This window comes from Littorina saxatilis, linkage group LG17 (genome assembly GCF_037325665.1).
Source record: "Littorina saxatilis isolate snail1 linkage group LG17, US_GU_Lsax_2.0, whole genome shotgun sequence".
NCBI lineage: Eukaryota > Metazoa > Mollusca > Gastropoda > Littorinimorpha > Littorinidae > Littorina > Littorina saxatilis.
In genome coordinates, this window is record NC_090261.1 from 36,491,877 (window position 1) to 36,506,228 (window position 14,352).

Below are 14,352 nucleotides of genomic sequence, written 5' to 3' on the forward strand. Positions count from 1 at the left end.
TTTTTTCGACTCGCATTCAAAACTTCAGGTAGTTTTAACCTCAGGAACCGTCCATGGAATTATGCTAAGTACAACTAGGTATATACGAACTTAACTAGCTAAATTAGTTTCGAGTGGGAGCGGGGACTGATTTCTCCTTTGTTCTGTCCAGTTATTTAATAGTGAACAAACACAGATAGCTTTCAGGCGAAAGGGGTTATGTTGTATTTGACGGCTTTACGTAATTACACAGGCATCGCTTGATGACGTCAGAATATGCTTCTGATGCCAGTTGAATGTTTTGTTCCAAGGAGAGAGTTGATGCTGTCATTTGATGCCTTCTTGATGACGTTTTATGGTATAATTTGAAGATGATGTTTTCTTTAACGGTGGTGTACGCTGTTTAGCGTGTTAGTGATGCTGACTATCCTTGTAAACTGTATCTTCATGACGATCACGTCATGGACACCGCCAACCTACGTAGAGTAAGTAGCTGACGTCATTTGTGACGTAGAAACTTTTTCATGGATTTCTTCCTTGCGTATTGTTTATTCACCGGCGTTTTCTTGGTGGAATTTTATAGTCGTTTTTTTCTCTCCTCTCAATTTTTCATTACAAACTTTTTTCGGCGTATGCTGCTCACGCTGTATTGTAACGGCCGCCATTTTGTGCGGACCTGCTTGCATTTGCAGTATTTCTGTTTTTCATTTTTGCTCTTTTTTTGGTATCATGGCTGCGCTTTCGGCTTCGAACATCCATGGTTTTTTACCTGTTAATTCTGTATTTGGAATGTGTTCCGTTCTTAATAAAACTTGAAGAATTTATGCCAAAGTTTGCACTCACAGCGTATTGGTTTTTCTTTTTCAGTTTTAAATGCTTCCTTTTTTTGTCCTTTTTCATTCTCACTAACACACGTTATTCAAACTGCGCACATGTCTTTTGAACTGCCAAACCGAGCTGTTATTGTACCCAGATACATCTGATTTTTCATTTTGTAGAGTTTAGACGGTAAGCCACGGGTTGAGCTTAGTTACACTTCTTTTTAGAATCAAGATACCAAAATCTGGTATCGCACAGGTGTTTCAGGTTTAATGAAGGTGCTTGGACCCTGGTGTGACAAATAATTCATCATTGCCTTGATAAACTATGCATATTTCTGTTACTGTGAATTCTTCGTGAAAACTAGATTAATACACTACAGTAGTTGCACACGGTTTCGTGTAGAGAGAGAGAGAGAGAGAGAGAGAGAGAGAGAGAGAGAGAGAGAGAGAGAGAGAGAGAGAGAGAGAGAGAGAGAGAGAGAGAGAGAGCATAGTATCGTGTGGAAACCAAAAAATCACTGAAACACAGTAGCTGTGTCAGATGTTCAAGATTATAAGTAAATTGTACAAGGCAAATAGGATGAAATACGTTATTACTGACCTTTGATGATAGTGACAACAAGCGAAAGCACAAAACTGAAGAGATGGGTATTGAAAAGCTGTAAAACAATTAAGCTCGAGAAAGGGTGGTGAAGGGCTGAAGATTGCAAGGACATTTAGAGAAGAAGAGTTTCGGTTTAATTTAAAAAGTCAGCTTTAACAGCTACTGAACTCGACATCCGAAGACAATGGAGTAAAGGGCTTCAGTTTTAAACGAAATTTAGTGAAGAAGAGTTTTAGTGTTATGTTAATATTTAGTTGTTACAGCTGGTTAATGCGACACCCGAAGACAATGGGGTAGAGGATTTCAGACTGTTGTGACATTTGGTGTAAAAAAAAAAAGGTGTCAGGTTAAGGTAAAAATTCAGCTTTAACAGCTTGCTTAATTGGATTCCCATTCATATGTTTAAAAGTTACACTGTTAATTTTGTTAGGGCAAACGGCTTCAGATTCAACAAAGTTTATTGTGAAAAAGTTCAGATTGACCAAACATTAGTATGAAAAAGGTCTCAGTGTAATGTAAATAGTCAAATTTTACAACGATTCAACTCAACTCCAGTATTATGAATGTGTTTAACAAATACTCGGATAAAAAAAATATCATCAAATGACCCAGCCGTTCTATATGGACAACGATGTTGTACTCTAGGGAAAAGGGCTTCAGATTGGGACCAAATTTATGTAAACAGGGTTTCAGTTTAATATATAAAGACTCAACTTTTAGCGTGACTCCCGTATTAACCCATTTCATGGCATGATAAGTAACACCGTCAATTTCCAACTTGAAAACAAATCTTAGCAAACTACTCTACTGCAATCTTTCCGAAATTAGAAAAGCTCAAACCCCACAGGAAGCCAGTAGAAATGGAAACAGGTTATAGGTAGTATTGTATACATCAGTGATCTGTATAGGGGAGCTCGAGTGGGTGATATTTGGCGCTCTGAGGGGAAACTGAATAAAACTCAAACACCCCACCCCCCAAAAAAACAAAAAAACAAAAATCAAAATAAATCAAAGATCAAGCCGTTTTATGTCAATGGGCGATGATGTTGTACAATGACGTGGCTGCCTTATTTTGATCCTAGCTCCTTCCTTGCTTTTCACCACCCCCACCCCTTGTACATACAGAAGTAGTCTTCTTTTGGCTGAGTTTTGACTGTACTGCTGCTACTGCTTTCTCTTGACTACTAGCTTCCTTGACCAGGCTAACAATGTTTAGTATCACCGTAATGATCACCATTATCGTCAACTGTATCTTCATGGCTCGCACAGAGAGCGCTCCGGAGTATGTAGAGTAAGTATAACATTTCATCTTCACGGATGTTGGAGGGTCCGTGCTCTGTATTATATATATATATATATATATCTATATCTATCTCTATTATATATATATACTGTCCATAACCAGTCCTCCTGAGAGTCGGCAGAATGTACGTGTTATATTCATATATCCTCCTCCATCTGATGATGCGTGTATATATGAAGATATATACACCTACTCAAAAAAAACTTCTTTTCTTGTTGGCCTCGCTAGTTTTGAACCCCCCTTGTCTCCTCCCTTCCCGTCTTGCATACAGTCTTGTCTTGGTCTGATGTGCTGAAATCCCTTTCCCTGGGTTTGTTTAACCCTCCGTATGTGGTGGACTGCTTCCTTTTGCATTATTACCCCCCCTTTGAGTGCAACGTGGAGTGACTATTTGACAGTGCCGTGCCGTGACCTGCTATCCATTCAGTTTAGTCCCCTCGTTCGTGCAGAAAAAAAGTTTGCGTTACTTTTGTTGAAGCGCATATTTTGACAAAGCTGCCGAAGTAATCTCTAACCCACTTTGAGTTTTGTTTTTCCTTTCTCCTACCCTGATGCCTTTGTGTATGCTTCTGCTTATTTTCTGTTGCTTTCAATGTGCATGGCTATTTTTTTGTTTGGGCTGATGGTCAGATTTTGTTCTGTGTGCACGCAGCCTGCTTTTGCGACACATGTATCGCATGTTAAACGAAGCAATAATGATATAAGCGATGTACCCAGTTACATTGGCATGTTAAGAACACATTTATGCAAGACTATAGGTATCTGCCTAACACTCACAGTCAATTATAGTGTGTAATTAGTTTCATACAATTTTAAGAACCTACAGGAATGTGTACACATTAGGAATCCATCTTGAATAACTTGTACGCGAGTCTGTGTCATTTCCACAGACGGTTGGCTTAATTGATTGTAGCACTTAGTTTTTACCTTCAACCAGATACTTTGAATAATTTGCTGATAGTATTGTTTATATACTGATTAAATATATATATTAGCCGCTCCAATAAGTGTCAGTCAGGGAAGTGTGAATTGTTTGCAGTTTGTAAAATGTTTAGACAGATACGCAATATGTTTCGGTCAGTAAATTCTCCTATTTACAAATCCTTACAAAACCTACGCTCTCCCTATGATGAGTTTGAATTGATAACATGCTTTTGAGGACTTACATGTCAGGAAATGCCTAATATACTAAGAATCCCAAACAAATCTTGATTTTCAGTGTCAGTCTTAAAGAAGACTTCAAAGACGTTGGCTATTATTATCGCGAAAGGCGTTTCGGTGTTGACTCCTTGTGGCACACTTTTCTGAAAACACGGCTGTCACAAAAATAGAATGATAGTCAACTGTTTCTTAATAATTTCGTTGTATTTCAGAGAAAAACAACTACGCGACAAATTATGTACAGTATGGTTTGCGGTAGCCAGTGGAACACCTTGTTCATGATCTCATGACAGAAATAGTCAAGTCGGAAAACCGCCGCTTAAAACGATGTAGTCCGCGCACTATCAATCAAGCAGCAACAACTTCGAAAACAGGCTTTGACACTAAGATAACTTAAAGTTACAAATAAGACACCGAGGCCCATATCTCATTTACCAACGAAGGCAGAAGCATTTTATTCAAAGCATGAAACACACCCAAATAAAGACAAGAAACAAAAGACTGTCAACATTACATCATGATCATTTGACTTTCAACAATAGTTAAATAATGTTGTTTTATGCCAACAGAAATGTTTCTACAGACATTCAAATCCGTGTAGTTTTAACATGGGAAACATATGACCGTCAATCTGAAAAGAAATTGCAGATATTTTTAATAAAGATAAAAATGCCTCTTCAACCAATTACAAGTGTTGTTGACTTCCTGTTAAACTGCACAGTTACCGTGAATGTGTTAATTAGGATACTGACTTGTAGAAATCACGCATGTTTGTAACGTAGTATTTAGATATTGATTGACACTTCGAGCGAAACAGAAATGTACAAAAGCTCAAACAGAAAATAATGGCAGACAGAAAGAACACTTCGGCAAACTTAGTCGATATTTGTGTCCATTCGCAGGCGAAGGACAGTATTCATTATTTATTAAACGTTTGTAAACACGCTTCGTTAACTGTTCTGCCAGTAATTTCGGTAAAAGGTCTAATAATTGCGTGCATTTCCACGCACTTTACTTTTTATGTCTGTTGACCTGCTCAAACGTTTTAAAGGTACATTCCATCTCGTGTAAGCGATCACGTTCACCACTCCATGTCTGTCTGATCTGTTACATGGGATAAGAGCAACCAATGTGACAGCGATGTCAACCTGTGAAATCAAATCATAGGAAACCCAACACTGCACTTGAATGGACGCAGTGACAGCTATGTCAATCTGTAACTTATAGACCCCTCTCCCCCCCCCCCCCCCACACTCTTTAGCATATAACCACGTCATGTCCCAAATAGACACTAGTTCTGGGGACAGAAAAACCAAGTTAGCATAGCGTAGCATAGCATAGCATAGCATAGCATAGCCCCCACTCTGCGCTCAAAGCGACCAGCCTGCTGCTGTTCAGTCAGTCTCCAAATGAAAGGATGCAGGATGCTCCTATCCCATGTAAAATCCTGGACAGATCCAGGGTGGCGCGCATGGTAGTTTACACGGGCAGGAATGTATCCTCCAGGATCGACACGTGTACTTCTAAATACCTGATAGCTCTAGCGCATAACCTTAATCTAATCTACCGACCCTCTGTGTCTTTGTCGCTCTTTTAGCTTTTTCTTCCATAATAAAATTGATTTCTGCCCAATTTAAGTTAAGACTATGCAAGTACGCATTGAAAGGTTCTGAAAGAGTTTTACCCCAGATTAACTCCTTTTGTTTACCACAGTTACACAACAAGGACAACCGAGGGAGACAAAAGCCTGTTTTGTGAATGAGCTAGCTTTAAATGTGCTCAGAATAGCTAGCAGTAATGGTAATCGGCGTTTAGGCTTGCATGGTTGTAATATTTGGAACTTTTAGTTAGAAATTCATGACGTAGTCGTCCTGAGTAATATAGTAAGTAAATTAGTGTCAGATAGTTTTTCATTGTAACTTTGAAATAGAAACGTATAAATTAAGATACCCCAGTGTTTTTTTAGTAACCTGTTGAGTCTCCTGGGGTGGTGTGCATGAAACATTGCTCAGCTGGGTGGAACCAAGCGATGGATCGTATTGGTTGAAATGGAGATTTGTTTGAGATTTTACACAATACGACCCAGTGCTTGTGTCTCACCCAGTTGGGCACTTTGTCGTGCTCACGATCCCTGGACATTTAATCTACAGATATTGCATAGCTTTGTTACGATAATACTTGACTTTGTTAAATCGACAGTTGACTATTTTGGTAATGGGACGAGTAGTTATCCGCAGGACAAGAAGCTGCTTGTAATGTTCCTGTTTGCAGATGTATACAATGAAGTTCTTTGAGAATAATATCCAGAGCTTCTCTTGATATCGTTCAATGAAATGATGGCTTATTATCATTTTAATGAGGAAACTTGCACGACGACCACATTACCTTCACACACAGATAAAAGATACACCAAGAATTCTGCAAAAGTAGTTTTGTATGTTTATGACAATACGTGTAGCTGATTCAATTGTAACCTCCCTATTTTTTTGAGAGGAAGTGGGCCTATACACTAGCACCAGCTTTCATATTTCACAGTTAAAAGTCACTTTAGCCTTACACGATTACTCTGCGCCTAAGTAATGTCAACGTCAAGCTGTCAACCTTTTTTTCTTCTTCAAGAAAACGTGGGCTAATACTAATGCCTTGTTCTTTTTTCTCTTTTTTTTTCTCTTTTGTTTCTTCTGCTTTTCCATTCTTCTCTGCCCCGCTGTGTGGTGTCACATGACGTGGATTGGCGTGGCGTGACGTAACTTGGTCTGACGTGACCAATGGCGTGTCCTGATGCCTGGTGTGACGTCATATGATTTTCGCGTGAATTGACGTGGCTCTGCGCGGATTGGCGTGACTCAACGTGTACCCAACACAGGAATATCTTCTTGGGCATCTACACGGTGGAGGCAGTGGTCAAAATGCTAGCCCGAGGCTTCATCGTTCAGCCATTCACCTTCCTCCGTGACCCGTGGAACTGGCTTGATTTCTTCGTCATCTGCTCAGCGTCAGTATTCCCCGATTGTTGTCTTGACCCTTCTCTGTATGTCTGTCCTGTTAGTCTGCCTCTTGTTTGTCGGTCGGCTGCTTGCTCGGTCTGCCTGTCTGTCTGCCTGTCTGTCTGTCTGTCTGTCTGTCTGCCTTTGTCTGTCTGCCTGTCTGTCTGTCTGTCTGTCTGTCTCTCTGTCTCTGTCTGTCTGTCTGCCTTTCTTTCTTTCTTTCTGTCTCTCCTTTGGCCTGTCTGTTTGTCGGTGTGCCTGTCTACTTATCTTTATACGTGTATTAGTTAAGTCACCATAGTCATTGACCATTTCACAGCTAAAAAGGTTACTTATCTGTTTGTCTGTCTCCCTCTGCCTCTCTGTCTCTCTTCAGTCTGCCTCTATTCTCTGTCTCTGTCTCTCTCTGTCTCCCTTCCCCCTCTTCTGTCTCTCTCTTGTTCCCCTGTATCTCCCTCTCTTAGTCTTAACGCACTCTCTCTCTCTCTCTCTCTTTAATAAACTGACCTGTGTGCGTCTGTCTATTGCTTTCTTCTTCTTACCCTCTTCATCCTTCTTCTTTTCTTTTGTCTGTCTGTTTGTCTGTCAATCTGTTCTCTTACTGTGTCTCTCCCCCTCTCTCTCTCTCTCTCTCTCTCTCTCTCTCTCTCTCTCTCTCTCTCTCTCTCTCTCTTCTCCTCTCTCTCTCTCTGTCTGTGTCTCTCTCTCTCTCTCTGTCTTTGTCTCTCTCTCTCTCTCTCTTTCTCTCTCATGCTCTCTCTCCCCCCCCCCTCTCTCTCTCTCTGCGTTCCTACTCCCCACTCTCCTTTTCTGCGTCTGTCTGTCATTGTTATCGCTCTCTTCATCTTCCTCCTCTTCCTTCTTCATCGTTTTTCTTCTACTCTTGTTTGCCTGTCTGGTTGACTGTCTGTCTGGTTGTCTGTCTGGCTCTCGTCTTCTTGCTTCTCTTCCTTCTACATCTTTTTCTTCTACTCTTGTCTGTCTGCGTGTCTGTTTGCCTGTCTGGTTGTCTGTCTGGCTCTCGTCTTCTTGCTTCTCTTCCTTCTACATCTTTTTCTTCTACTCTTGTCTGTCTGCGTGTCTGTTTGCCTGTCTGTCTGGTTGTCTGTCTGGCCCTCGTCTTCTTGCTTCTCTTCCTTCTACATCTTTTTCTTCTACTCTTGTCTGTCTGCGTGTCTGTTTGCCTGTCTGTCTGGTTGTCTGTCTGGCCCTCGTCATCTTTCTTCTCTTCCTTCTTCATCTTTTTCTTCTACTCTTGTCTGTCTGCGTGTCTGTTTGCCTGTCTGTCTGGTTGTCTGTCTGGCCCTCGTCTTCTTTCTTCTCTTCCTTCTACATCTTTTTCTTCTACTCTTGTCTGTCTGCGTGTCTGTTTGCCTGTCTGTCTGGTTGTCTGTCTGGCCCTCGTCTTCTTGCTTCTCTTCCTTCTACATCTTTTTCTTCTACTCTTGTCTGTCTGCGTGTCTGTTTGCCTGTCTGTCTGGTAGTCTGTCTGGCCCTCGTCTTCTTTTGTCTCTTCCTTCTACATCTTTTTCTTCTACTCTTGTCTGTCTGCCTGTCTGTCTGCCTGTCTGTCTGGCTGTCTGTCTGGCTTTCGACGTCTTCCTTCTCTTCCTTCTTAATCTTTTTCTTCTACTCTTGTCTGTCTGCTTGACCGTCGGCTTGTCTTTCTGCCTGTCTGTCTCCCTGTCTGTTTGTCTCTATGTCTGTCTGCCTATTCTGTGGTCTGTCTGTCTGTGTACCTGCCTACTTATCTATATACTCAGGACAATTATATATTACCAGTTAAGTAGCCACATTCATTGACCATTTAACAATGTAAACAGGAACGTTACTTATGTACGATTTTAACAAGGGCGTGATTAGTTAAATTAAATGATTATATATCTGTGAATGGTCAAAAGTTTGACCTTGAAAGGTATCGTCCTTCTTGATTAGCCTATTATGTACACCATCACAAATCTGCCCAGGCGTTTGCATGTATTGAAACCATCATGTCCCTTTAACCCCATTTCAACAATCCATAGCTGTGCAGAGTGGGATTTTTTGAATGAATAAATACCTGTGTTGCTTTGAAAACAAACTGGTCAACAACAAAAAGTCGAACACTACACAGGAAGCATATGGCATTTGTTATTTTTTTTAATTTTAACGCTGATTTTATTGACACATATTCCAATGTATGGTCATCGTATTTCGCTTTTCTCCTGGGTGCTTACGGCATTTAAAAGCCGGGAGCGACCTGTGTTAGTGACTTTGATTGCTTACACAAGAAGGAATGTATCTTTAAGCCTTTTTTTAAGTACCAATGTTTAACATCAGTGTCTCTGTGTGCAGGTATTTGACGATGGCGATCCCAATTCTTGGGAATCTGGCCGCCTTACGAACATTTAGAGTTCTTAGAGCATTGAAGACTGTAGCTGTCATACCTGGTAAGATAAAGTCTTGTGTTACACTTTCAAAAAGGGGGCGTTAAATGTGAGAGGCTTTAACTATCTTCAACTACTACTACGATAATTGGTTGGAATAAACATGCGAATGCAAAAAAGCTGCGTATTTACCACAGACAATAGAATGTAATTGTGCACAGTTCCTTCAACAGTAAGACGGTACAATGATATATATAACTTCCAGTGAAATTCAAAAAGTAAGAGTAGTATTTTAAAGTCCACTTTCTACGAGTTGGTTGTTATAAAGGCCGGTGTAGCACGGGCAAATTACTCCCCACGACAGGTGTACTCCCGAGTAAAATGTTCGTACGAAAATGTAACTCCCCTTTCGAAACATTTACTCCCCCATAACACAAGGAAATTACTCACACGACAGGTGTACTCCCGAGTAAAAATTTGGTACAAAAATGTTACTTCCCAAACACATTTTGCAAGAAATTATTACTCCCTATATAAAAAAAACACTCCCCATATTACTAAGAATTTACTCCCCGTGAGTGCGATGAGTTTCTTCCCCTCTTTTTGCAACACACTATTACGTCATACTAACACCAACAGTAATAATTACTATTATCAATGTGAAAGTTAATATTTATCACTGATATTGACAAGTATCACTCACAATTACAGGAACCCTGTATTACTTCAAGTGTAATACAAAAACGCCAACGTTAAAGTAAGAGAGAGAAAGAGAGAGAGAGAGAGAGAGAGAGAGAGAGAGAGAGAGAGAGAGAGAGAGAGAGAGAGAACTTGAACTTGAACTTGAACTTTATTACAGGAAAGATAGCATTAGGTCCGTAGGACCTTTCTTACAGCTAGTCCTGATCTAAGCAAAATGGTTATAATCGAAATGGGAATACATGTATAGGAACAAACTTTTTATGATGAAACGCAGACACACGCAATAATAGTAATATAAGAATAAGATCATTCTTTACAGACATGTGATATACAGATATCACAATACGGGCAATACAACCATACATTATCAGAACACACACCAAGTTGACGCAAGACACACACACATGCACATTTCAGAAGGATAGAAGGCATACATACGTTTGAGCAACCAGGCATATCACATTAAAGTGATGTTTGAATGTATTTTTGCAGATGTGTTTTGAATGTTTTAAGGTTACTGATCGATTTTAAGCATGTAGGTAGGGAGTTCCAGACATAGGCTCCCGAGTATGAAAGACTAGTTTTAAATATGTCAACGCGTGGCTTCGGGCAGGCCAGATTATGCTTGAAGGTGGAATACCGAGAAGGAGTTGATTGAAACAAGTGAGTTAGATATTCGGGTGCTTGGTCACGTAGGATCTTGTGCATGAAAACTGATTTATTAAATAAAAGCTGTTGTTTAAGTTGAGGTATATTGAGGGCTGTCAGTTTTGCGTCAGTAGTTAGTGATGGGTCAGGCAGAATGAGTTTAGCAGACCTTCGATGACGAGAATTTATAGTTTTGAATAATGCATCACTACAGCCATCCCAGATGACAGAGTCATAATCAATGTGAGGTTTGATGTGGGCGTTGTAGAACATTTTTCGGGCGTCTAAAGTTATGACTGACTGAAGTTTTGAAAGTAGGAATAAATTTCTTGAAACGCGTTTACACAGATGTTCAATGTGGGAATGCCACCTAAGCTTATCATCGATAATCACGCCTAGCAGTTTGTGTTCGCTAACCTTTTCTATTGAGTTTCCGTTGATGGTGAAATCTAGTGAGAGGGGGGACAACTGATGCTTCTGGCGCGTTGTAATTACCATTGATTTAGATTTCAGAGGGTTTAGGACCATGTTGTTTTCAGAGCACCATTGTGAGATGTCTCTAAGGGTGTGCTGAATAGATTGTTGAATATTGTCAAGGCGTCTATTTTGTGTCCGTAGTGTTGTGTCATCAGCGAGCATGTGGCATTCTACTGAGTTGTCAGAGAAGTGAAGTGGAAGGTCATTAACGTAAATACAGAAAAGAATAGGACCTAAGACAGAGCTCTGGGGTACTCCATATAACACGGACTCCTCTCTTGAGTACGCACCATGTACATAGACTTGTTGCGATCGGTTTTCAAGGAAAGACTGAAAGAAAGACAGAGAGTCAGATCCGTTGAGATATAGTGATAATTTGTTGAGGAGAATTTTATGATCAACGAGGTCAAAGGCCTTAGAGAAATCTAAGTATACGACCCCAGAGAGCTGGGAGGAATTTATGGCTGACAGACATTTGTCTTTCAAAAGCGAGAGCGCAGTAGAACATGAGTGGTTACTGCGGAAACCAGAGTGCAAGGGGTGGAAAAGGGCCAAACGGTCCATGTATTTTGTGAGATTAATGTGAATATGTCTTTCAAGAAGCTTTGATAGTACTGAGAGTAAGGAAATAGGGCGGTAGTTGCTAACATCAGAAGTGTTTTTGGATTTGGGGAGAGGAATAACTTTAGCTTTCTTTAGTGCTTGCGGAAAGGTATTGCGCTGTATGCAGAGATTGAAGATATATGTGAGAGAGTCAACTGTGTAAGGAAGGGAGAGTTTTAATAAGTGGTTGCTGATTTCATCAGGTCCTGAAGATTTTTTGTTCTGAAGTTGTGAAATCAGTCGTCCTAATTCGTGCACTGCAATGGGTGGGATTTGAAAGGGTGCTTTATTCGCCGTCTTTTGTTTGCAGTAGACGGATAGATTGTCAGAGTTGTTGGGAGAGGCATTGTCAGGGTTGCTAAGAGTGGTAGCTACAGACGAAAAGTGAGAGTTAAAGATGTCTGGCGTTAAGTGACGGGGGATCTGGGTGGAGTTAGAAGTGGAACCTCTGATGAGTGAATTTAGTGCACGCCAGATCTGCGAGATATCCCGGTTATTCTCAACGAGTTTATTAAAGTAAGCTTTCTTTGAGTCACGAACCATGTTTTTTAACCTATTTCTAGCTATTTTATAATCTTGGAATTGTTTAGCTTTTTTTATCAGGTCACGCTGATCCATGGCTTCAGTTATTTTATTGAACATGCAGGGTGGAAGTTTAGGATGTTTTACTCACATTTTCTTTATAGGTGCGTGCTTGTTTATTATAGGTAATAGGGTGTCATACCAACATTCTAATGCTTGATCAGGGACCGTGTGGTTGAAAACTTGGTCAAATCGTGCTACGTTTAGATCGGACAGGAAGGAATCACGATCAAAATTTTTAAAGGATCGAAAAGATATGACTGTGTGACCTTTATGATTTGATTTTGGCATTTTAGTGGTTTTAGTACAGAATATTGGAGAATGATCACTAATGTTAAGATCTGCGAGTGAAGCATTTAGTACTGAGGAGTGGTTGTTTGAGTAGATGAGATCAAGCAAAGTAGATGAAGTTTCTGTGACTCTAGTAGGTAAAGTTATAAGCTGCATGAAACCTAGTGATGATACAATCCCATCCCATCGAGGCTGAGGTTTTAATAATGTCACGTTTCAATATATCACATAAGGTGATTATGAAACGGTTAGTTACTTCTAACTAACTAACCACACCACGATCCACTCTCGCAGTCATACAATTAACTAGAAACAACAAAAGTATAAGTTTCAGACGCCTGTTTATGTAATAACTCGCCACCTCCCTCGAGACTTCACTCCAAAATATGTTCTTTTACGTTCAAAACGTAAAAATCAGTGGTCACTGACAAAATGCCAGTTAGAATATAGAAAATTATAGTAACACGCTGATCCCGTGTAAAGTTAGGAAAATATAGCTGATCTGCCTAAAAGTGCTAACTTATGCAGGTGTCACACACCCCACGTTGTCACCGCTCGAATGTAATCATAAATAGAAAGGATGACAACGGTGGTAAACAGGGTGCAAAGACATGGTGCACTTAGCTTTTTCTTCTGCCACTGAGTGGACGGCCTGTAATTAGTCTTTAGTCTCCACAACTGCTCCGTCGAATGAAGTGCTGGTTAGCGTGGTGACGAAACAGGGAACTGTGGAGACATCAGGCGCCACACCCAGTCGCTGGTTAGCTGGTTAGCCGGTTAGCCGGTTAGCTGGTTACATCACTCCGCGGACGATCTTGATGTAGCGTCCCGCAGATACAGCATCCCGCAGGTAACAGCGTCCCGCAGACAACAGCAACGGAAGATAGAAAGGCTGCAACAAAAAGCCTCGGTGCACTAAACATGTCAAGCTACCCAACAACCTCCACCTTTAAACATGTCATCTTTACATATCTCATCGAGCATGTGGGCCTGCACAAACGAACTTTTACAACAACAAATCAGCCATTTCCTTCCCTCTCTCCATATCTGCAAAAACCATATACAGATTAATATTTTAGCGTCACAAAGAGCAAATTATGCGCTAACCTGGAAAGAACAACAGAGAGTATTTCATTCCACAAACACAGACTCGTCAACAGCGTTAAATAATGATTTATTACCTCAAAAGCCTATGAATGTAGCACTCTCACTGAAGCTAAAACTGCTTCCTCCTTTGAACGGCCCCTGTTCGTCAACAGCGATGTCCCATTCAACCTCTTGCTGACTCCTTTCTGCGGTGAAAATACCTCCCCGCACAGCGAAGAGAATTTGACGACCCGTCTGTCAGCCAGCATGTGTCCAAGAAGAAGGTGGTCTGTCCTATGGAGTTCCTATCAAGCCTCACTAGCAAGTAGCATAGCACGTTGATACCCAGTAAAGTATTTAAACGTGTTGAAAAACCATCAAACTTGTAGGAGAATTCTGACACCGACCCTTCTTCCTCGCTGCTGAATTTAGAGTGTCCAGTTAACATGTCTCAGGCAGACAACCTTGACAAAATCACGTGACTCACCCTGTCACATACCCCAGTTCAGTTATCCACAATTCTGCCTTGACAGCAGAAATCACCCCCGTGAAATCCGTGCAACACAGAAATATCCGTGTTCGTTCTGCGCTGTCGGCAAAACCCACAACCGTTGACAGAACGCACAGGCGCTTTCTATCGCAATTGACCAAGAGAAGGCACCCCACCGAGTGACACTTTCTTGATCCAAGTCACCTAATCGTGACAAATAAGTCAATATTAAAGTCCCCGAGTAACAGGATG

The 14,352-nt window shown here is 40.8% G+C and overlaps 1 protein-coding gene across 1 annotated transcript in view; it reads left to right on the forward strand.

Moving 5' to 3' along the window:
• The window catches only part of LOC138953273 (sodium channel protein para-like), an 88,405-nt gene that overhangs the window by 7,898 nt on the left and 66,155 nt on the right, over window positions 1–14,352 (forward strand). Inside the window, exons 3-5 of the mRNA XM_070325072.1 lie at window positions 378–464; window positions 6,735–6,863; window positions 9,190–9,284. Coding sequence (XP_070181173.1) covers window positions 378–464; window positions 6,735–6,863; window positions 9,190–9,284 — 311 coding nt within the window. The remainder of the gene's footprint in view (window positions 1–377; window positions 465–6,734; window positions 6,864–9,189; window positions 9,285–14,352) is intronic.